Raw genomic sequence first — 25357 nt, 5'->3', positions numbered from 1 at the left:
CAATTGGAAATACCTACTTACATGGAAGGAGGTTTGTGATAGTACAACAGCCATCAGAAAAAATTTGGTCATGATCCTTCATTTTACTGCTCTGACTTTTAAGTGCAGTGTCTACATCTGACCCAGTCAGCCATGTTTGGAGGGGTTTGAGTCACCTGGTTGATTGCACACTTGGTCTCTTTTTAAGAGAACACAGGCTCTGGTAATAAAATATTTTCCCTATGCCTGCCTGCTATACTTTGCTTCAGGCATTCTGAGACACCATTGCGTAACTCCATACTTCTCCCACTTAAACAGCTAGTGAGTGGGAGACAACTCAGAGTCTGGGTAAAGTTGTTAATCAGAAGGCTGTTGGTCATTACTATGTATGAGAAGGAACTTACAAAGTTAACAAATTAATTTCCTAACTTCTAAATGTTTTCAGTTTAGTTAAATGTTGTCAGTGTAGTATATATCTTAATTTTCTTAAATGTTTTAAGCTCCTTGAAAAGCTCATAATGTGAGAATTTCAGAATTGATCATTATACTTTAATATGCTAATACATTTCAGATTTTATCTCTTTTTATTTATTTTTATTTCTTTTGGGGGGGTTATAGTTTTATTTACCTATCTATTCTCAACAGTTAGGATTACCTTTTCAGCCTTACAGAGGTGCATAAATAAGTCAGTGGTCAGTGATCTAGAGGAGCAGATGCTCAGTTAGACTTTGTACACCATCTGTTAACTCTCATTTCCCAACATTATGTACCTCAGGACGGGAAGGATGAGAGCAACTCAGAAAATAAGCTACTTCAATGTGCCTTAGCCCCTTCACTTAGTGTCCTGTAAAGCATAAGGCTTAGACAGTTACCAGGGGATATGCTGTTACAACTTTGAGAGATGTTAGAAAGTCTGTCCATCACCACTGGCCTTACATTTCATTATTGGGGGGTTGTTTCTTGGGTCAGTTTTGTTCTTTTAAAACCATCTGTTAAAGTGCAGATTCCACTTGTTAATATCCACCGGAAAGAAATTGCACTGTGACAAGGACAGTAGTGTTTATAATGGTGGACAAATTGGAACCAACCTAAATATTCATTAGTGAGGGAACGAGCTGACCTGTAATTCGTTCATACTTGAGAGCAGTGCTCCTCAAAGTGTTGTAGTCAGTAGGCAGTGTTAGTATCCCTGGGAGTTTGTGTGGAATTATTTTTAAGCTTCACCCCAGATCTCTAAATCACTTATCTGGGGTAGAACCCAGAAATCTGTATGTTTAAGAAGCTCTCGTAGTGAATTCTTGGGCTGCCTAAAGTTTGAGAAGCCTTGATGCACAATACTACAGGACAACTAAAGCATGTAATATATATACATATTGGGTGAATGTGGTTTTAAGGCTTTGTTATCAAGGGAAAAAGGGAGATTGCAAAATCATACAGACAGTAACCATAAACCAAACAAGTCACAAAAGAACACTGTATATTTTTTGTGCGTATACATATTAACGTGTAGAAAAACAACAAAGGAAAAACACGCTGATAAGTGGTTTTCTCTGCACATGCAGAGGGGAGAAGTGGTGAGGCAGAAACAACATTGAAGAATGGTGGTTAAGTGAGAACTCTGATCTGTAATATTTAAAAGGAAATTTTAAAACAATATGCAAAAATAGCAAATTGTTCTGTAACACAACAGTAGAGAAGAGGATTTAATCCTACCAAATTGTAAAATGTATTATACATTGTAATGATTGCAGCAATTTAGAATGGCCCTTTACTAGAAAGACTGCTCAGTGAAATACACAATAGTCTGGAAGCAGACCAGAATACAAACAGGGACTTAATGTAAGATAAAGCTGTAATTTCAGACCAGTATGGGGAAAATGCTGTTGGAATAAATGCCTAACTATCTGAATCACATACCTTGTACTCATAAATTTGAGATGAATGAAGATGTGATGTAAAAATGAAACCATAAACTAAAGCAAACTAAAAAAATGGGAAAAATAAAAATCTTAACCAGAAAGTCATAAAAGGAATCATGGATGAATTTTACTATAGAAAAAGTTTTAAAGTTGGAAAACCAACTAAAAATTCCTTAAGAGCTTCATTTGGTCAATTAAGTGGAATACTGTGCATCTGTGGGGGAAAAAATTGAGGTAGTTGTGGTTGTGCTGCTGTGGGATAATTAAGTTTCACTCACACAAAAGCAAAAACAAGTCATTGTTCTATAGAAACTGGTAGAAGTGTTTGTCCTTGGACAGGAGAATTAGTTTTCCTATGTGATTCTTTCTGAAGTTTTGCCTTCTACACGAGTTTTACTATCTAGCGAATGAAGCTACTTTAAAAAATATGCCAAAGGATAGACCACATACTAGGTCACAAAAAGAGCCTCAGTTAATTCAAAAAGATTGAAATTCTACCAACCATCTTTTCAGACCACAAAGGAATAAAACTAGAACTAAATTGTACAAAGAAAGCAAAAAGGCCCACAAACACATGGAGGCTTAAAAACATGCTCCTAAATAATCAATGGATCAATGACCAAATTAAAATAGAGATCAAGCAATATATGGAAACAAATGACAACAACAACACAAAGCCCCAACTTCTGTGGGACGCAGCGAAAGCAGTCTTAAGAGGAAAGTATATAGTAATCCAGGCATATTTAAAGAAGGAAGAACAATCCCAAATGAATAGTCTAATGTCACAATTATTGAAATTGGAAAAGGAAGAACAAATGAGGCCTAAAGTCAGCAGAAGGAGGGACATAATAAAGATCAGAGAAGAAATAAATAAAATTGAGAAGAATAAAACAATAGAAAAAATCAATGAAACCAAGAGTTGGTTCTTTGAGAAAATGAACAAAATAGATAAGCCTCTAGCCAGACTTATTAAGAGAAAAAGAGAATGAACACACATCTACAGAATCAGAAATGAGAAAGGAAAAATCACGATGGATCCCACAGAAATACAAAGAATTATTAGAAAATACTATGAAAACCTATATGCTAACAAGCTGGAAAACCTAGAAGGAATGGACAACTTCTTAGAAAAATACAACCTTCCAAGATTGACCAAGGAAGAAACACAAAATCTAAACAAACCAGTGACCACCAAAGACATTGAAGTGGTAATCAAAAAACTATCCAGGAACAAAACCCCCGGGCCAGATGGATTTACTGCAGAATTTTATCAGACATACAGAGAAGACATAATACCCATTCTCCTTAAAGTGTTCCAAAAAATAGAAGAGGAGGGAATACTCCCAAACTCACCCTAATACCAAAACCAGGCAAAGACCCCACCAAAAAATAAAATTACAGACCAATATCCCTGATGAACGTAGATGCAAAAATACTCAATAAAATATTAGCAAACAGAATTCAACAGTATATCAAAAGGATCATACACCATGACCAAGTGGGATTCATCCCAGGGATGCAAGGATGGTACAACATTCAAAAATCCATCAACATCATCCACCACATCCACAAAAAGAAGGACAAAAACCACATGATCATCTCCATAGATGCTGAAAAAGCATTTGACAAAATTCAACATCCATTTATGATAAAAACTCTCAGCAAAATGGGAATAGAGGGCAAGTACCTCAACATAATAAAGGCTATTTATGATAAACCCACAGCCAACATCATACTGAACAGTGAGAAGCTGAAAGCTTTTCCTCTGAGATCGGGAACAAGACAGGGATGCCCACTCTCCCCACTGTTATGCAACATAGTACTGGAGGTCCTATCCACGGCTGTGGGGGCCCAGCCTACGGCCAAGGCTGAGCCCCACTCTAGCTGGACAACGCCCTAAAGATGGCGCCTGCTTCCTGCTCACCACCCTTTCCCCTCTTCCCTGTTGGGGATTGGCCCAGCAGACTTCCGTACCCATGCACAGCTCGTGCTGCCCGCTTAGAGTGGCGCGTGACACCTATCCGCTTAAAGGTCACACATGATACTGTCCCGGATTGGGTGACTGAATATAAGGGAGCCCGCCGGGAGGGAGGAGAGCTTCCTGACAACTGCTGTAACCACCGTGAGAGATTAGACAATAAAGCCTAGAGAAGAACCAAGACCTTGGGCGTGTTGCTTCGGTCCCTGAAGGGTTGCGACACACGGCAATCAGACAAAACAAAAAAATACAAGGAATCCAGATTGGTAAAGAAGTCAAACTGTCACTATTTGCAGATGACATGATATTGTACATAAAAAACCCTAAAGACTCCACTAAAACTGATATCGGAATACAGCAAAATTGCAGGATACAAAATTAACACACAGAAATCTGTGGCTTTCCTATACATTAACAATGAACTAGTAGAAAGAGAAATCAGGAAAACAGTTCCATTCACAACTGCATCAAAAAGAATAAAATACCTAGAAATAAACCTAACCAAGGAAGTCAAAGACCTATACCCTGGAAACTATAAGACAATCTTAAGAGAAATTAAAGAGGACACTAACAAATGGAAACTCATCCCATGTTCTTGGCTAGGAAGAATTATTATCATCAAAATGGCCATCCTGCCCAAAGCAATACACAGATTTGACGCAATCCCTATCAAATTACCAACAACATTCTTCGATGAACTGGAACAAATAGTTCAAAAATTCATATGGAAACACCAAAAAACCCCGAATACCCAAAGCAATCCTGAGAAGGAAGAATAAAGTGGGGGGGATCTCGCTCCCCAACTTCAAGCTCTACTACAAAGCCACAGTAATCAAGACAGTTTGGTACTGGCACAAGAACAGAGCCACAGACCAGTGGTACAGAATAGAGACTCCAGACATTAACCCAAACATATATGGTCAATTAATATATGATAAAGGAGCCATGGACATACAATGGGGAAATGACAGTCTCTTCAACAGATGGTGCTGGCAAAACTCGACAGCTACATGTAAGAGAATGAAACTGGACCACTGTCTAACCCCATACACAAAAGTAAATTCGAAATGGATCAAAGACCTGAATGTAAGTCATGAAACCATAAAACTCTTAGAAAAAAAACATAGGCAAAAATCTCTTGGACATAAACATGAGTGACTTCTTCATGAACATATCTCCCCAGGCAAGGGAAACAAAAGCAAAAATGAACACCACCAATAGAACAAAAAGGCATCCTACAGTATGGGAGAATGTATTCATAAATAACAGATCCAATAAAGGGTTGACATCCAAAATATATAAAGAGCTCACTCACGCACCTCAACGAACAAAAAGCAAGTAATCCAATTAAAAAATGGGCAGAGGAGCTGAACAGACAGTTCTCCAAAGAAGAAATTCAGATGGCCAGCAGACACATGAAAAGATGCTCCACATCACTAGTTATCAGAGAAATGCAAATTAAAACCACAATGAGATTTCACCTCACACCAGTAAGGATTGCCACCATCCAAAAGACAAACAACAACAAATGTTGGTGAGGTTGTGGAGAAAGGGGAACCCTCCTAGACTGCTGGTGGGAATGTAAATTAGTTCAACTATTGTGGAAAGCAGTATAGAGGTTCCTCAAAAAGCTCAAAATAGACATACCATTTGTCCCAGGAATTCCACTTCTAGGAATTTACCCTAAGAATGCAGCAGCCCAGTTTGAAAAAGACAGATGCACTCCTATGTTTATCGCAGCACTATTTACAATAGCCAAGATATGGAAGCAACCTCAGTGTCCATCAGTAGATGAATGGATGAAGAAGATATGGTACATGTACACAATGGAATATTATTCAGCTATAAGAAGAAAACAAATCCTACCATTTGCAACAACATGGATGGAGCTAGAGGGTATTATGCCCAGTGAAATAAGCCAGGTGGAGAAAGACAAGTACCAAATGATTTCACTCATATGTGGAGTATAAGAACAAAGAAAAACTGAAGGAACAAAATAGGAGCAGAATCACAGAACCCAAGAATGGACTAACAGTTATCAAAGGGAAAGGGACTGGCGAGGATGGGTGGGATGGGGAGGGATAAGGGCAGGGAAAAGGAAAGGGGGCCTTACGATTAGCAATTATCATGTGGGGGGGGCAAGGGTAGGGCTGTGCTACACAGAGAAGACAAGTAGTGATTCTATAGCATCTTACGCTGATGCACAGTGACTATAATGGGGTGTGTAGGGGGGGACTTGGTGAAGGTGGGAGCCTAGTAAACATAATGTTCTTCATGTAATTGTAGATTAATGATAAAAAAATATGCCAAAGGATTATTCTAATCATAATCATATTGGGTTTTATGAGGCTAGGCACTGTGCTAAAGCCCTTTACCATCAGTAACCCTACCCACAACAGGTTGGAATACATTGGTATTATTGTTCACTTCATTGTATTCATGAATAAACTCAAGCTTAGAAAATAATTTATGAATTCAAACTTAGGTGATTTCCTTTGGTCATACTGTGCTATACAGGATTTTCTCGTAAGTGAGTCTACTGTATTTTGTTTTTAAAATCAGAACAGAGAAGTGTGTTGTGTATGTTTGGATCTTAACTGCTAATTGCTACCTTTACCACTTTTGTAAACTTCAGTTTATTTTTCTTTGGCCTGCTCTTCATGGTCTTTAATAATCTTGTTTTTGTCTGCTTTGCTTCCAAACTCATCTTCTGTAATTGCCCAACAGAAACTTGGTCCTTTTAGATTGGTTTATTTTTGGTTACATCTTGGGTTTATCTTACCTCTGTATATCTTGCTCATACTATATTCCTGCACTTGAATACCTTTTTCTTTCAGTTGCTGTGTTCAAACTCAGCCTATAAGATCTAATTGAAATTACATTAGGCCTTTGCAGCCTAATGTAATTTCTGCATGTGCTATTTGTCATTTACAGGTTTCCCCCATTATTGGAAAGTAAGGTATTCCTAGGAAACCTTTCATAAGCCAAAATTGAATAAGGTGAAGCAGTTACCTGCTAATTTATATGGAAAACATTTTTTAGCATTCCCAGACCCCTAAAAATCACCATTCTAAGGCTTTTCTGATACCTTAGGACATACCTTGCTACCGGATACACAAAAGTAAATCAAGATAAAGCACAGATGCTCACAGACTCAGTCTGGAACTATAGAGGCTTGATGCTGAGATTCCTGAGTGTAGTTCCTGGGAAAGGATCTTGGCAGTGCCGGGCTCACTGCTCAGGGTGTGCGCTGCCTCCGTAAAGGCTTGCAGCAAAACTGACACTGAATGCTCCTTTTGCTTTTTGCCTTTTTTTGTAGAAGCGAAAGTCCTCTTTAGGTTTCTTTTGGTTAGTGAAAACAGGCAGTAATATAGGATGTAGGTCTTCCATAAAAGCGAAGTGGCATAATGGAAAGTTTGAAAAAGTGGGTGATGCCTGTGTAGCTTTTGATGTTTTCTTCTGTGACTTGACTTACAGATTATTTAACTTCTCATATAAATTCTTACAGAGAATGTGCACTATCTTTTTTGTATTCCTTAAATAATAAATGATCTCTTAAGGATGTTATTTTATATCTTTGGACATTTAAAATGGATTTGCAGAATAGAGTGAGTAGTAAGATTGAAAATTCTTCCAAAGCCGTAAATGTTACAGATAAACCTTTGGGGTTTAATCTAGAAGACTGTTAAAACATTATAGCCAGACTTTTACATTTAATTAAAATCAAAGAATCTCTTTACAAAGTGGACAGTTACTAAATTTAATGTAAATTTTACATGCTTTCTTATGCATAATTTTCTGAAAACTTTTTACAGTACATCAGGAGATTCTTCTCGGTCAAACCTCTTTGAAGATGCAACAAGTGCACTTGGTAAGTGTCTACCTTGGAAATAACCTTAGAGGAGACAGGGAAGAAATTTAAGTTCGATTTTTCTAGATCATGAAAATATGTTCATTTTCATGGTTACTTGTAGTCAAGCTGCTTAATGATTGGTTTAAATAGTAAGTTATTAAAGACTTTGTAAATTAATGTTTTAAATATTAAATCCTTAAAATTGTACTGTTAGAGTTAAGCATGTTCCTTTCCTTAAATAAATTTCCATTTTCCAAATGCAAATTTTAAGTGATGTCTTAACAAAATTTGATCTGTACTGGTTTATTAGGAAATATCTTTGAAATGAATATAAATTGTTACTATATCTGTCTCACACTTCATCTTTATTCTCCTTCAAGCTTTATTCCAGTTTGTAGCCCTATAGGGTCCATCTGTGTCATGTTGCTTCTATTATACTTGAAGTGAAAATGTAACTTTTAATTTTGCATTATCCCAACTTTTAATTTTACTTATTGAATAACGTCTTCTCATCTCCTCTTCATACCTAATCTGTCAAAATCAGTTTTGGTTTTTTCCCCCCATTTTCCCATTGTAACATCTTTGGTACAGTTCTTGCTGTGCCTGCTACTTATTGGTCTGTTGACTGGAACCCGTTTCCTGCCCTTTGTATTCTTCCATATTAGTGGAAATGGCAGGGAGATAGAAGGCTGGAAACAGGTGGGAACAGCAGCTTCAGTAGTAGGGGCTTCTGAATTCTTGAGAACAGCAGTAGCATCTCATAAGATCTGGGGGTTGGCTCTCTGGACTTGAACTCCATGATCCCTCATTGCCATGGAAAATGGCATATTGGTTGCCCATAGCAACTAATGTACCAAACTTACTTCACCTAGTTCATGTCTTTAAAGGACTATTTTCTGGAACCAACTGCTACCAAATGAGTATGAGTTAGTGTCCAATCAGGAACGTCTCTCTATTTCATATAGGGAAAGGCTTAATCTTAAATTGTTACAGGGATATACTGGAAGGGCTTAAAGAATTACCCAGGAATCAGTGGAGTGCTCTGCATCCTCAGCTGGCACCAGCTGGCACTTGCTCCTGATGTTGCTGAAGGCTCTGGCTGTCCCCACTGCTGGAGTCCACAACAGCAGCTGCTACCACACCCAGGCCTCTCAAGGTGGTACCTTACCTCTGTATCTTACATCCCCTAGAACGGTCCTATAAACTGTGGTCTTAGGATCCCTTTACTCTTTTAACTTACTCTGTCCTTAATCCTGCTTCTTTATGCTTCCTTCTTTGGCGTCTATTATACTCTTTTCCTGATCCATACCTCTAACTATTTCCTTTCAGGCTTTCTAGTCAATTCTTTTTACTTTACCTTGCCTTTAAATATATATGTTTTTTTATGGTTGTGCTCTCAACCACAGTTCAAAGTTCAAACCATGGGAATGACAAGTACCACCCGTATACTGTAAGGAATCCCACAATGGTGACTCTAGTGCATACCTTTCCTCTGAGCTTCCAGGCTCATTCTTTAAGCTTCCAACTGGGAAATCTACAACCTCCACAAACTCATTACATTCCAGATTGACTCATCCTTTATTCCCCCATCTGATTCTTCTCCTTTGTTCCCTTCCTTGCTTACATCATAGTCCACTTCTCTCAAAACATTGGCATCATCCTTGACCCTCTGCCTCTCTTGGCCCAGTGAGCCCAGTAGTCCTTTTGACCCTCCTTCCTAAAGTCTTTGAAATATCTGTTTCCACTGCTACTTAGCTACCTCACTCATGACTTGACTTCACTGATACTCTTGCGTTATCCTCTTCTAACTGGTCTATTTCTCCCATAATGGACTTTCTAAAGGGCAAATCTAATGAGGCCATTGTTCACTCCTTCCATAGCTCTTTGTGACCTGGAAGATAAGTCCAAAACTCTTAATAACATACATAAAATTCTTCATCACTACTTCTTTAGCCTTATTAGCTCTGTCCCATGTAGTCCATTGTCCCCTAGTCTTTCTACGAGTCATTTGAAGATCTGAAAGTTATCAAACTGCTTATATGCATTTCTTTCTGAGGGTTTATAACTTGATAACTAGGAAGCATGGTTTTAGGAGACGTAGCATGATGATTAGGTGTGGGGGTTCTAAGCCTGACAGCCTGTTTGTGTGTGTCTCTGTGATTACCAGCCCATGATACCATTATGAAATTACTAATTTCTCTAAGCATCAGCCTCACCATCTTAAAAGGCAAGGAAAATAAACCTTTCTCATAGAGTTATTGTGAGAAGTAAATGAGAAACACCTTGTTTAAATAAAGTGTAGTGCTGATACCCCCACAGATCTCCATTTTGTTTATGTTGATATTGATTTCTGTATCTGAGAACTAGATTACTGAAAGCATATTGAAACTTGAATGGTTTTGTGCTAGAATTATATCAGTGAGTTATTAAGAAAACTAAAATATTAACAAGTCCTTTTATGGAATGAGGAAGGAAAAGTCATTTCTCTAAACAAGATAGCAAATACCAGGTTTGTTCAGTGATACTTAGTGTTTTCAACTTTACTTTTGTATACTTGAATACCTTTACTGAAAATTCTGCAGGAAAAAATCATTCAAATGATACTGATATAAGGCTTCCATAAAGAAAAACAAAGCTTTAGACAGGTAGTAGTTCCCTTAGACTGTAATGTTTAAAAGACAACTGGAGCATGTAAAGGAACTGGCTATCAAAGAAGTCTGGTATATGTAAATGGGGCTAGAGAAGGTATGGTTGGTGAACTAAACAGATTGGTGTGGTTGGAGTGTGGTGTGGAGGATTGTTGAGGGTTGGGAGCCTAAAATGAGAAGAGGGTTTCTTTCTTAAAAACTCACTTCTGTAACTTCTCTCTCACTTCCTTTTGGTATATACCCACATTGAATTATAGTTTAATATGTGAAATATATCTGTTTGTGACTAGGTTGCCCAGTACTTCATGGACTTATTCTGAAAAGGGCCTTCTGGAAATTTTCCTTCTTGTAGAAAAATAGTTCATATGTCACAGGCCACTCCTTCACCATCTTAGCTGAACCCTGATCGAACATCATTTAGTTTGTCTTTGTATCTGGACTTTGCAAATTTCTTCAATGAGTAGGCAGTTTGTCATCTGGAACTTGGTTTCTGTGTTTAGGTAACTGATTTAAACCATTTGCAGTGACTTTACCTTTATAAATTACCATCAGTGAGGCTGATGCTTAGAGAGATTAGTAATTTCATAATGGTATCATGGGCTGGTAATCACAGAGGAGACATACACAAACACAGGCTGTCAGACTTAGAGCCCCCACACCTAATCATCATGCTATGTCTCCTAAAACCATGCTTCCTAGTTAATCAAGTTATAAACCCTCAGAAAGAAATGCATATAAGCAGTTTGATAACTTTCAGATCTTCAAATGACTCGTATAATTTTTTGCAAAAATGTTAGTGTAGAAATCCTAGCTATCTCATACTGCCACACTTGTGTTCCTTTGCAAACTAAAACTGATGTCCATTCTCGAACCTCTAATCCCACCCTAATAATGTTTCCAATTTAAACAAGGCAAATTTATCTTTGTGGGGTTTTATGCTAGTATTGTATTTTGAGTAACAGCAAAGATGGTTCTCAAATATGTTTTACTGAATTAAAAAATTTTAAGTTGGAGAAGATGTTTAGGAATGTAGGGAGAAGTTGAAAAGGTAATTCTCTGTTAATAGACTTTAAAATGTCATCAGCTTCAAGAATAGAGTAAATTTGAATTCACGTCTTAAAAAAAAACAACAACTCACTTTTGTAATGGGCTGAAGAATGGATTGTATGCTTGCTTGGGAGGCAGGAGAGAAGCAGGGTATTATACAGACAAATTGTGGACTGGTCTTGAGTGAAGGCAGGGGAGAAAGGGAACTCAAGAAGTTTGGGGTATAACTTAGAACTCAGACCTACCAGGTATGCTAGCAGACTAGATGTAGACGGAGGGAAGAGAATTGAAACTACCAAGGTTTCTGGTTCATGCACTGGATGGATAGAACTGCCAGTCATTGTAACAGAGAAGGCAGATAACGTGGGACACATTTGAGAGGCAAATCTTTAGGAATCCAAAATCCATATTGGTATTTGTTGTTGAGGAGTGAGTTGAATGTGAGGAGTAGACACAGCATGTGCAGACAGCTGTGACTATGAAGGGAAGAGAGCAGACATACGTACCAGTTCCTAACAGAGGAATTGGGATGTGGGCAAGGGAAGCATGCTTTTATTTTTAGGATGATACAATTTAACTACTGATCGCATAATTAAGTGGAGAGGGAAGGGTGGGAGATAGACATGAGAAAGAGAATGGTCCCAGAACAGAAGTGGAAGAAAAAATGGCTTATAAGTGAGGTGAATTGAGTAGGAGAGTCAGCTTTCTTTCAGAGTTGTCCATTGTGACATTCTCATGAAGAGCAAGAGTTATGGTTTGGAAAGCCTGTGGGCAGTGAGTTACTGGGATAGTAGTGCTTGAGACACTGTACTAGCTTTGGGTGGGATACAAGATTCTGTTAAAGTTCTAATCTCTTTTCCCCCTTTGCTTTGATGATAAAAGGTGTCAGAGGAAAATTGAACTTGCACAGCTAAATCGATTGCTTGAAATATTCCTCCTACTTGTTTGAGAAAATTAATTCATCTGTTTCTTTTTCTGGGTTGCTTTCCCTGGCCTGCTAATTCTGTCTTATATTTGTGCTACATTTGTACTCAGTATTTTTATTGTACTAATTAATTAAATATACTATATTTGTTTTCTCTTGCCACTGTACCAAACTTAATGGTATAAAACAACACAGATTTAGCACCTTATAGTATTGTCAGTTAGAAGTCTGACGTGGACTCACTGGACTAAAATCAAGGGACTACGTTGGGATAAAATCAGGGCTGCATTCTGTTCTGGACCCTTCAGGGGAGAATTTGTTCTATGTCCTTTCCAGCTTCTAGAGGCTGCCCACATTTCTTGGCTATAGCCTCTTCCTCCATTATTACATAGCATTGCTGACCCTGCTTTCCTCCTCTCTTTTTTATACATCTATTCTGTGACCCTCCCATTTGCTTCCTTACTACTTTTAAGGGACTCTTGTTTAAGGCCGACCCAGATAATCCAGGATAACTTCATTATGTTATGTTAAAGTCAGCTGTTCAGCGACCTTAATTTCCTTTTGCCTTGTAACCTCAAGTATTTATAGCATTCAGGGACTGATGGGGGAGTGGGGGTATTATTCTACCTACTACGTATATGTTGTAGTTTACACTGTTACTCATCTTTGTATTCCTAGTCCTGTAGTACCTGAAACATGTACATGTATACACTCAAGAAATATGTGGAAAATGTTTGTTTATTAAATGATCCATTTCTTTCCCCTCCTCCACCCCACACATCTTTCCTTAGTGACAGGTCAGTCTTATGAGAATATGGTAACTGAGATCATGTCAATGGGCTATGAACGAGAGCAAGTTATTGCAGCCCTGAGAGCCAGTTTCAACAACCCTGATAGAGCAGTGGAGTATCTTTTAATGGTAAGAATCATTTCACTTTCTTCACTATAGTTATTTAAGACAAAAATCTGAAAGATGTTGAAGAGTAACAATTCACAGGACAATGATACATGCCACAAAATTTATATGTGTCTGTTTTTTCTTCTTGGGTTAACATTTTGTGATGATGAAATGTAACTGCTTCTAAAAGATTTTGATACGATTTTTATATTTTAGTTAGAAAAACGGCATGGCTAAATGCATTGTAAAACTGGCTGTCCACTTGGAGTAGTACCTTCTACCCCAGTTATGTCCTTAAAGGATGACAGCTATGTGTTGGAGGAGCAGATTTTTTAAATCTAACCTAATCCATTTGAGTAGTTCTTTTGACTGATAGCATAATCCTGGATGTACTATTTAGAGCAAAAGTTTCAAGTTTAAAACCCAAGCCAAATTTTCTTTGGCTTATACTGTGTAAATTTTTGTAATTATTGCCACATTTAAAAATTGGGAGCTTTCACTTAAAAATTCAGATTATCTGTTTATCTGAACAACTCAGATCCCAGATTTTTGCTAGGGTTTAGGAAAAGTTTTAGATCACAGACTGTTTAATTTAATGTCTGATGTTACCTGCCTGGTTCTACTGCATTTGGATTGGTAGCTTGTTTATAGTCAATAGCAGGTGAGGGAATTTTGAGTAAGTTAGTTTTTTACTCACATAAAGGCTTTTGAGAGATAAGTTGTCGTGGACATGGACTAAAACCCTTGATATTTTTATGACAGTGAGCGTCTCTTAGCTTTACAGAGGGCACAGGCTAAAGTACTAGTATACAATTTTGGAATAACATTGGGTAAATTTTTTTTTAGTCTTGATGTTTTATTTTATAATTGTCTTTGGTATTTTGGAGTATTATCAAAGCCTGAATTGCCCTAAATGTCATCTTAGAAATCCTAACTCTCTGGGGAAGCATTTACCATTACTATCTCTTAATCACATGGAATATTTCCTTCTTTGTTCTCATCCTTACAAAATCTCTGTGAATTTCATAAAGACTTTTTAAATAAGTGGTATATGAGAAGTTTTGTAAATAGTTTGTATAAAAATAGGGTATTCAAAAGTCTTAGTTCAGTTTTTTTTTTAATTTTTTATTAAGGTATTATTGATATACACTCTTATGAAGGTTTCACATGGAGAAACAATGTGGTTACTACATTTACCGGTATTATCAAGTCCCCACCCATACCCCAATGCAGTCACTGTCCATCATTGTAGTAAGATGCCACAGATTTCACTGTTTGCCTTCTCTGTGCTACACTGTTTCCCCGTGACCTCCCACACCCCTCCCCTTTGGTAACCACTAGTCCCTTCTTGGAGTCTGTGTGTCTGCTGCTATTTTTTGTTCCTTCAGTTTTGCTTCATTGTTATGCTTCACAATTGAGGGAAATCATTTGGCACTTGTCTTTCTCCACCTGACTTATTTCACTGAGCATAATATTCTCCACCTCCATCCATGTTGTTGCAAATGGTAGGATTTGTTTCTTTCTTATGACTGAATAGTATTCCATTGTGTAGATGTACTACATCTTTATCCATTCATCTACTGATGGACACTTAGGTTGCTTCCATATCTTGGCTATTGTAAAAATTGCTATGATAAACTTAGGGATGCATATGTCTCTTTGAATCTGAGAAGTTGTATTCTTTGGGTAAATTCCAAGGAGTGGGATTCCCGGGTCAAATGGTATTTCTATTTTTAGTTTTTTGAGGAACCTCCATATTGCTTTCCACAATGGTTGAACTAGCTTAACATTCCCACCAGCAGTGTAGGAGGGTTCCCCTTTCTCCGCACCCTCACCAGCATTTGTTGTTCTTAGTCTTTTCGATGCTGGCCATCCTTACTGATGTGAGGTGATATCTCATTGTGGTTTTAATTTGTATTTTCCTGATGATTAGTGATGTGAAGCATCTTTTCATGTGTCTGTTGGCCATCTGTATTTCTTCCTTAGAGAATTATCTCTCTTCATATCCTCTGCTGTTAATCAGGTTATTTGCTTTTGAGTGTTGAGACGGATGTGTGAGTTCTTTATATATTTTGGATGTTAACCCCTTGTCGGATATGTCATTTACAAATATATTCTCCCATACTGTAGGATGCCTTTTTGTTCTGTTGATGGTGTCCTTTGCCATACAGAAACTTTTTTAGTATGATGTAGTCCCATGTGTTCATTTTTGCTTTTGTTTCCCCTTTGTGCAGTTTTAACTTCAGAAGATAACTGCTGTAAACAGAAAAAGCATAACCAAAGTATTTAATTACTTTAGGTTATTTTGCACTTGTTCATTTTTATAAATTTTGAATGATTAATTACAACTTGTATACGTGATATGTTCTGGATAACACTTTCTCAGAATCATGGATCAGTACAGAGACCTTCCTTGCTTGACCACTGTTGTCACCTGCTCTGTCTCCATTAGACTTTTTCCCCTCAAGGGTTATTTCAGAACTGCCATGTGTGCATCGAAACCTCTTTGGATGATCTTCAAGCTAGGATTATAAATACAATATTTTCTTCCACTAAGCTGGTGAAAGTTTCTGTGAAGTTCAGAAATCAACTAGAGCAATGTATAGCTTAAAAACCAGAAAATGCCCACTTTTAAGAAGATGTATTGATATTTAAAATTTTTAAATAGCCTTTTAAATGTACGTCCTTATCTGCAAAAATGGAGGATCTTGCCTAATTGATGTTAGATGTAACACATGTTACGGTACACATATCATCTCTTCTTAATCTTTAAATTACAAAGGCCAGTATTTTATACCTTAGATTACTATCTAGCAAGGCAGCTATTAAGTGTAAGTAGCTATTTATTTTTAATAAAACTGAAAGTAAATTAAAAATTTAGTTTCCTAGTAAATTAGACACACTTCAAATTCTCAGTAGCTGTATGTGGCTGATGGGTATGTTCCTGGACGGCACAGATACAGGACATGCCATCATCTTGGGAAGTTGTTTTGGACAGTACTGCCCTGTGTAATAGTAATATGGATTCAGTCCCATACACCATTTCTAATCTAGAGTATATGCAGCTTTCAGATAAGTCTTGGCCCTTCTACTTTTTATTGAAGCAGACATTGGTTTGATGCTTTTTGAAATGAGGATGTTAAATAAATTAATAAATCTTTTTACTCTATGTAATAGTTAACTAATTTTGAATGATAGGATATTTTAAAGCTTGGAAATTGTATTATAGGGCATCCCCGGCGATAGAGAAAGTCAGGCTGTGGTTGAGCCCCCTCCAGCAGCTAGCACTGTGGCTCCACAGTCTTCAGTGGCTGCAGCTGCCGCAACGACGACAGCAACGACAACGACGACGAGTTCTGGAGGTAAAGTGGAGTCTTGGATGGGGCGGCCATGGTCTAAACTTTTCATGTAAAATAATTTAATCTGAAATCATTTTGAGGCGAGGTTCATTCCTAAAGCATTTGGATAACTTATAAAACAAGTTTTCTGTTCATTAACGTTAGAGAAAGGTCCAAAAGAAATTCTACCAAGTGACTCTAAAAGACATTCTTGTTTCTATTGGACAGCATTGCTGCGGTTTTGGCAAAGGGCATATGCTGTTGAGCTTATACCAAGGAAGAGATGCTTCCCAGTTTGCATTTAGTTTTACATTCTGAAGCCTTTGGGATGGTGCCCACCTTGTCTCCTTCTGTACCAATAACTGTCATAAAGGATGTGCAGTTTCAAAGCCACTAAGATCTTAGTGGTTATTATATAACCAAAGAAATAAAACGTGGAGAAGTTTAAAATCTTGTATGTAGAGTTGAAAGCAAATCTTGAATTGAAGTCTCTTTACTGGCCAGCATCTGCACTTCATTGCCAAAGATTTGACTAAAAGCAGAGCCTGGAGCCAATGGTAGACCCAGGAATTAGTGTTTTTCATTCATTCTTCTGTGTATTGATAAAGTAGTTCAAGCAGTTAATCTTGAAGAGGCCATTCTTTGATGAATTTCATAGCTCTTATGGCATTTGAGTCTCATTTTCAACTGTGAAACTGTCATTACACAAGAAAAATAAATACCCATGCTTATGAGGTCATTTTAATTTGAATGATTATCTTGAATAACTTAGGAAATTATAACATAATACCTAAAAAATTCTTGTAATGGGTAACAGATTAGTAACCTCTGAAACATAACTAACTCCTTTGTATGCAGTTTTTGGTGTCCCATAGAATAACCAGATAAGCACCACCCACCCCCAAAAACCTGTGAATTCTGTACCTGATTTGACACTATTTATATTTATTATTGTAAAGGGATCTTAGACTAAAAAGCTGTAAATGTATTAATACTAGATTGTCTTGTGGCTTATTTAACTCAAGTTTTTATAGATTATAAATGTTTGAAATTTAATGGTAGTAACCAAAAGTCTTTTTTCTAATTGTCTGTATTAACAAAACTCCTTCTAATCTGTAAGCCTGACCTCCTAACTGTCTTAAGTATTAAAATATGTTTTACTTACTTGGTTTAGAATTTCCCAGGAGTTTAAGCTCTGACTCTGTTCTTTGATGGTTTTGGTTGTATTACAAAGTAAGTGCGTTGTTTTTAAGTCCTGGTATATATTTTTTCTTAGGAACTATTTTTAGTACTTTTTATTTTGATGGAGAGCACAAGTTCTCAGTATTACTTGACAATATTGAGTGCCTGGGGCATTTGTAGGAAAACTTTGCTCTTTGAGTGCTCTGTACCCTGTACATTTACTAATAAGAATAATTTCTACCGTACAAGACTTGCAAGTTGGCACAATTTGAAAATTTTCATCATTATTTACTTAATTTTGTATACATCTGAGAACTGAAATACTTTTTACTTGCCACTGTTTGCTGTTTAAATTATTATTGGATCAGCTCTTTGTGTATGTCATAGTTACTTTTTTTTTTTTTGAAAACGTTGTATTTCAGGACATCCCCTTGAATTTTTACGCAATCAGCCTCAGTTTCAACAGATGAGACAAATTATTCAACAGAATCCTTCCTTGCTTCCAGCATTGCTACAACAGATAGGTCGAGAAAATCCTCAACTACTTCAGGTGACTAATCAGTTGTTAATTTCAAAAATGGGTTTAGAGCGTATCACATTTTGAAAAAATCCATGAGCACCCCCTTCCCCTCCACCAACTCTATAAATTGTTCTTTATTAAAGAATCTGAGAAACTGTTTAATCCCTAAACCTTTTGTCCCACGCTTTTTACTAGTAAGTGGAACCCTGTCTCTTAGAAAACATTCCTGTGGGCTTATTTAACGCTCAGATGCAAAGTATTTGAGTTTTGTATAGCATTTTACTGCTTATTGGTGTGGAAGATAAAAATATATATGTAAGTTCTGATTCTTCATACAGTCCCCAAGTAGTTTTTAAACATTTATTTTTGCCAGGAGGTAGGGTAGGGGGTTATTCATGAAAGAGAATTAATATTCTGAATTCTCTCATGTTTTCACTGTTGCCTCTCAAAAGTCCTACATTTCTTTGATAATATATATGAAATCATATCCTTCCAAAGATTAAATAATCCAGAATCACTCTAAAGTACTACAGTTACAAAGTTAGAGTTCTCTCTCTCATTTGTATGCAGAATTCTTATTCCTGAGATACTTCATTTTAATATATTCTTCTCTGTCCCTCAAATCACCTCAGCAAATTAGCCAACACCAGGAGCATTTTATTCAGATGTTAAATGAACCAGTTCAAGAAGCTGGTGGTCAAGGAGGAGGGGGTGGAGGTGGCAGTGGAGGAATTGCAGAAGCTGGAAGCGGTCACATGAACTACATTCAAGTAACACCTCAGGAAAAAGAAGCTATAGAAAGGGTGAGTATAAGTAAAACTAAGAAACAAGTTCCTTGGTCACACTAGCCACATTTCATAAGCTCAGTAGTCATGGGGGACTAGTATCTACTCTGTTGAATAATAGCACAAGGGCAGAGAATTTCCATCACAGGAGATGGTTGTATTGGACAGGGCCAGATAAGAATATTGCCCTAAAGATTGCAGCAAAGTCAGCCTCTTTTCTCAGCCCTGCTCTCCCATCTTATTCTTTGTGAAGCCAAGGGACTGTCTGAATAAGCATGAAATGGTAATAAATATATTAAAAAACTAAAAATTTCATTGATGTTTTAAAATTCAAGAAGAAGAAAATGATCTTAAAGTATTTGCCTAATTCAAGATTGTCCTTGTTTATATTTCAAATTTTGTTTCACTGTTGTCACTGACAAAATAGATATGTATATGAATTATATTTAAAATATGTACAGTAAGCATCAGAACTTGAAATCCTTACTAGGCTGACCAGTGCAGGTCATGTGGCACTGCAATGACCTAGTTTTATGGTACTATGACCAGTCATTCATTTTCTCTGGGCCCATTGTTAACATTTGTAAGTAGAAGATCACAGTACTTCGCTTAACTTACAAAGCAATTTGAGGTGGAAATCAGATAAAGTGCATTTTAACGTAATACTTAAAAAATCATCAAGATAATTTGTCCTTGTTTATGATATATAAACATCAAGGTTTATAATTACATATTTCATAAAAGATGCTTTATACATTGTGCTGTATTTTCCCCACTCAGCAGATGTGAGTAAATGAAGCATGCCTCAATTATTTGATAGCAACTTTTTTTTAAGGTTAGGGTTATCAGTTCTTAATTTCAGTGTTGGAGTTTTGTCTTTGTTGTTTGTGCTTTTGATGCTAAGAGAACATTGCCTAATCTAAGGCCAAAAGATTTATTCCTATTTTTTCTCTGGAGTTTTGTAGTTCTTAGTACATTTAGGTCTGTGATCCATTTTTAGTTACTTCATGGTGTTAAGTATAGGAGTCTAGCTTCATTCTTTTGCATGCAGATATCCAGTTACCTCAGCACCATTCATTGAAAATACATTCTTTTCCCATTTAATTGTCTTGGCATCCTTCTTGAAAGTCATCTGGCAATAATGTGAGGGTTTATTTCTAGACTCTCAATTCTAGTCCATTGATCTGTATACTATCTTGATTACTTTGACTTTTGTAGTAAGTTTTGACTCAAGAAATTGTGTGTGCTCCCATTTTCTTCTTTCTTAAAATAGTTTTGGCTATTCTGGATCTCTTCTGTATCAGTTTTAAGATCAGTTTGATTTTGGGGGATGGATAGTACTGGCTGGGATTTTGATAGATACTATGTTTTCTGTGGATCAGTTTGCAGAGAGAGTGTTGCCATGTTAGTAGTATTAAATCTTGCCAAGCCATGAACATGGTATGTCCCTTAATTTATTAAATTTTTTGTAATTTCTTTCAGAAATGCTCTGCAATCTTCAATTTGAACTTCTGTTAAATTTATTCCCAAGTGTTTTCATTCTTTTTGATGCTGTTATAAATGGAACTATTTTTCTTAACTGTTTTTCATTTTTGAATTTTTCATTGCTAGTTATATAAAAATACAATGTGTATTGATCTTTTATCTTGCAACCTTCCTGAACTTATTTATTTATTAATTCTGCTAATTTGCATGTGTGTTCCTTAGGATTTTCTATATGCGATATGCCATTTGCAAGTAGATGTAGTTTTACTTCTTTTCCAGGATGGATGCCCTTTCTCTTCTCTTCCTTCTTTTTTTCTGGGCCCCTTGGTCTAGTTACTCTACCTAGAGCCTCCTGTGTATTGTTGAATAGCAGTGGCAAAAGCCAACATCCTTGTCTTGTTTTAGATCTTAGGGAAAACCATTCAGTCTTTACCATTATGATGTTAGCTGTGGGTTTTATTAGATCCCTCTTATCAGGTTGAAGTTCCTTTCTATTCCTAGTTTGTTGAGTGTTTTTATCCAGGAAGAGTCTTGGATTCTTGTCAAATGCATTTTCTGTGTTTATTGAGATGATCGTGTGATTTTGTTCCTTTTCTGGTATGCTTCAGTATGCTTCATTACGCTAATTGGTTTTTGTATGTTAGACGAACCTTGCATTCATTCCTAGGGTAAATCCCACTTGGTCGTGGTGTATAATCCTTTTTATATGTTGCTGGATTTGGTCTGCTAGTATTTTCTTGAGGATTCCTCCATCTCTTTATAAGGAATATTGGTCTGTAGTTGTCTTATGGTATTTTGGTCTAGTTTTGGTATCAATAATACTGGCCTTATAGACGAATTGGAAAGTGTTCCCTCTTTTGTTTAGAAGAGTTTATAAAGAATTGGTGATACTTTTTCTTTTCGGGAAATTCATAAAGAACTAATTCAGTCTCTTGTTTACAAGGTGATTCAGATTTTTCTGTTTCTCCTTAAGTCAGTTTTGGTGTTTTTATCCTTTTAGGAATTTGTCCTTTTTATCTAAGTTATCTCATTTGTTGGCATATAATTGTTCCTATTATTCCCTTATCATAGTTTTTGATTTCTATAAAAAGTAGTGATATTCCCACATTTATTCCTAATTTTAGTAATTTGAATCCTCGGATACCTATTTCCCCTTCAGTTATTTGTCAGTGTTTATCTTAAAAAGAACTGATTTGGTTTTACTGATTCTCTATTATTTTTCTAGTCTCTATTTTCTCTGCAATCTTTATTATTTACCTCCTCCTGCTTGCTTTGAAATTAGTTGCTTCTTTTTTCTGGCTTCTAAGCTTACTGATGTAAAATCTTCTTTTGTACATTTACAGCTATAAACTTCCCTCTAAGCACTGCTACAGCAGCATCCACCAGTTTTACTGCATTGAGGTTTTGCTTTCTTTCATCTCAAAAGCGTTTTCTAGTTTCCTTTGTGATTTCTTCTTTGATCCATTGATTATTTAGGATTGTGTTAATTTCCATATATTTATGACTTGGCCAGGTTTTCTAGTTACTGATTTCTAAGTTCACTCTACTGTGATCAGAGAACAAAGTTTGTGTAATGTTAATCCTTCTAAATTTATTGAAGCTTTTTTATGGCCTAACATGGTCTTTATGGAGAATGTTCCACATACACTTGAGAAGGATATGTAATCTTTTTAAGTGTTCTGTAAATGCCTGTTTGCTAGGTCTAGCTGTTTTATTGTGTTGTTCTAATCTTATTTCCGTCTTGGTTGTATCCATTATTGAACACTGGATATATGAAGTCTCCAACTGTTACTGTTGAAATATTTCTTCCTTCGATTCTGTCATTTGTTTCATGTATTTTGGGACTCTGTTGTTATATATGTTTATAATGAAGCCTCCCTGATGTTTTAACATCAAAAAATGTCCTTTATTTTTAGTAACAATTTTTGTCTTAAGGTCTGATATTAATATGGTCACTCCAGCTCTCTTTTTGTAACTGTTTGCATGGTATATATTTTTTCCATCCTTTTACTTTCAGCATATTTGTGTCTTTGAATCTAAAGTGTGTGTCTTATAGAAGCATATAGTTGGATCGTGCACTATCTACCTTTTACTTCAGCTAGCCCACCTTTAATCTGGACAAGACCTAGGTAACAAAATCATTTCTTCTCCTTTCATGGATAGAATAATCATGATGAACTGGGACTTTTGCCCAGTTTTATAAGGTCATTTCTTGAGTCTAACACAGTACAATGGAAACAGTTGGGGAGTGGGGGCGGTTCATAAAGAACATTTGCCTACAAATAGATAGGATCTAGTGAATTTAGATAATTGACCTGAGTGTTTATAGGCCTTTAAAAGCAGCAATTAATGACTCACAAGATTTTTAATAGCTAGGAAAACAAAGTTAAGTGGCTGGTGTCACCATGCAAAGTGCCATAGAAATTAAGCAGATAAAAGTAAAACATTGTATGTCTTGATCTTATATTACGTGGTATTACTAATAATTGATCACCCATTTTTCTAGTATGGATCATGTAATAAGGCAAGGCGATTGAGAGTGGTATTTTGCCCAGATGAAAGTCATGACTTCCTTCACAAATAATTAGATGAAGTAGTTAAGATAATTTCCAGTTGCTCTCATCCACATCTTCACCCCTTCTATATTAAAAGCCATTTACTTGATTTACAAATTTATGTAGGTTCATTTATTTTTAAACCACTAGAGATAGCAACTCATTTTTAGTGTTAATGCCAGTGAATGTTAGTAAAGTATCTTAGTCTAATAGCTTTAACTTGGAACAAAGTTTTGTAGGTGGTGGTTATGGGAATTGGTCTAGGTTCCATCTAGCCCTTTGGGTTGAGCAGTGTGAATCCATATTCAGTTAGGGATCACTGCATGTAAAGTCCTCAAGAGCTTTTTCATGTCTCTTATAGTATGTTTTCAAATGATGATCTGTTGGTAAGGCTATTCTGGAAATCCATAATATGTCTTCTTTCTTTTCTTCCAGTTAAAGGCATTAGGATTTCCTGAAGGACTTGTGATACAAGCATATTTTGCTTGTGAGAAGAATGAGAATTTGGCTGCCAATTTTCTTCTACAGCAAAACTTTGATGAAGATTGAAAGGGACTTTTTTTTATCTCACACTTCACACCAGTGCATTACACTAACTTTGTTCACTGGATTGTCTGGGATGACTTGGGCTCATATCCACAATACTTGGTATAAGGTAGTAGATTGTTGGGGGTGGGGAGGGAGGGATCTAGGATATAGGGCAGGGACAAATACAGTGCATGTCTGCTTCAGTTAGCAGATGCCACAAGTCGACACAGTGTGTAAAATACTATACAACCAAAAATCAGCTTTTGCAGGTCTTTGTTTCTTCTGTAAAACAGTAGGTAACTTTTTCCTAGGTTTCACTCTTTTTAGTGTACTAGATCCAGAAATTAGTGTAATGCCCTGCTTTATATTTCTTTGACTTAACATTGGTTGCAAAAGGAATCTTTGCTACCTAGAATCTTCAGTCTTTTCATGGCAACACTGGATAATGGCTTTGTGAAATTGAAAAAAATTCTGGAGCAACTATAAACAAATGCCAAATTATGGATGGTTATTGTTGCTGCTTCAAATACATATAAAATTAATGTGTAAGAAAGCCCATTCTTTCATGTTAAATACTTGGGATTGGGGAGGGAAAAGGAACCTTTTCTTAAAATGAAAATAATTACTGCTATTTTAAAATTTCTTTATCATTGAATGTGAGGACCTTCTAACATGATTTGAGAAGCTGTACAAGTACAGGCAGAGTTATTTTCCTGTTTACATTTTTTTGGTTTGTTTTGGGGAAAAATTGGTAGGTGTCTAATTACTGTTTACTTCATTGTTATATTGTAGTAAAAGTTTTAAAACCACCACTGCATGTTTGCTTTTGATGTATCCCTTTGTGAAATTAGCACTTTGGGGCCAATGGAGAAATGCAGCATTCACACACCCTCTCTCCCTTCCCTCAGCAGAAGTGTGTTTGTCAGCAAGTCCTGAGTTCAAACTGCTGCCATTTTTAGACCCACAAAATGCTGATTCAGTTCAAAATTAATGCAAATGTTTCAAAACTGGGTTTCTGATATTTGCAAATGTTTTTTCTTATTAGATATGAATGTATAACCATTAAAGTCATTAGGATTATGTTGTTTCAAAAAGAAAAGGTGGAAGAACTATAATCTAGCATCTTTTATTACATTGGAAAGACTGCTGAAACCTTCTAGAAGGGTTGGGAGATACAGCTGGAAAAGGACTTTGGAAAATATACAATCAACATATCTCATGGCTTATTAAAAGAAAAATCTTGATAGCAGTGTTGGCTTTTCTTTGGATTTTTTTCATCTCAGTTTTTTATTTGGAATCTCCTTCATTGACATTATTATTTGATCATAAAGAGGAGGTAGAAGTCTACTTGTTCAGTTTTTCAAATCTGTTTTCCTGAGTATAAACAAGACTATTTAAAGAACTAATTTTTTTTCCCTACCATCTGATATTGAGTTACAAGGATGGATTTGCACAGATTTCTCCCTGCATAATTTCTTGCAGTTATGCTTAGCACAGTTCGGTGATGACTTCTAAGCTTTTACATGATGCACTAGTAACCTATCTGTTATGAAAATAAATGAAACATGATTTCTCCCAATATTACCAAGTAGTTTAATCTTCACGTGTTTATTCCATAAGTACAACAGACATTTGAACTTTGTATTGGCTATATATATTTTTTAATAGATCGTGCAAAATGTCTCAGGAGAATAAAATGAGGATTTGTAAATATGTT

At 36.3% G+C, this 25357-nt stretch overlaps 1 protein-coding gene across 1 annotated transcript in view; it reads left to right on the top strand.

Moving 5' to 3' along the window:
- Positions 1 to 24889, top strand: part of RAD23B (RAD23 homolog B, nucleotide excision repair protein) — a 52796-nt gene extending 27907 nt beyond the window's left edge. Inside the window, exons 5-10 of the mRNA XM_037027438.2 lie at positions 7692 to 7747; positions 13141 to 13268; positions 16477 to 16609; positions 18190 to 18317; positions 18920 to 19090; positions 23548 to 24889. Coding sequence (XP_036883333.1) covers positions 7692 to 7747; positions 13141 to 13268; positions 16477 to 16609; positions 18190 to 18317; positions 18920 to 19090; positions 23548 to 23661 — 730 coding nt within the window. The 3' untranslated portion in view covers positions 23662 to 24889. The remainder of the gene's footprint in view (positions 1 to 7691; positions 7748 to 13140; positions 13269 to 16476; positions 16610 to 18189; positions 18318 to 18919; positions 19091 to 23547) is intronic.
- The last annotated feature ends 468 nt before the right edge of the window (positions 24890 to 25357 follow it).

The sequence above is a fragment of the Manis javanica genome, chromosome 2 (assembly GCF_040802235.1).
Source record: "Manis javanica isolate MJ-LG chromosome 2, MJ_LKY, whole genome shotgun sequence".
Classification (NCBI taxonomy): Eukaryota; Metazoa; Chordata; class Mammalia; order Pholidota; family Manidae; genus Manis; species Manis javanica.
This window is presented reverse-complemented; position numbering and strand designations above follow the sequence as displayed.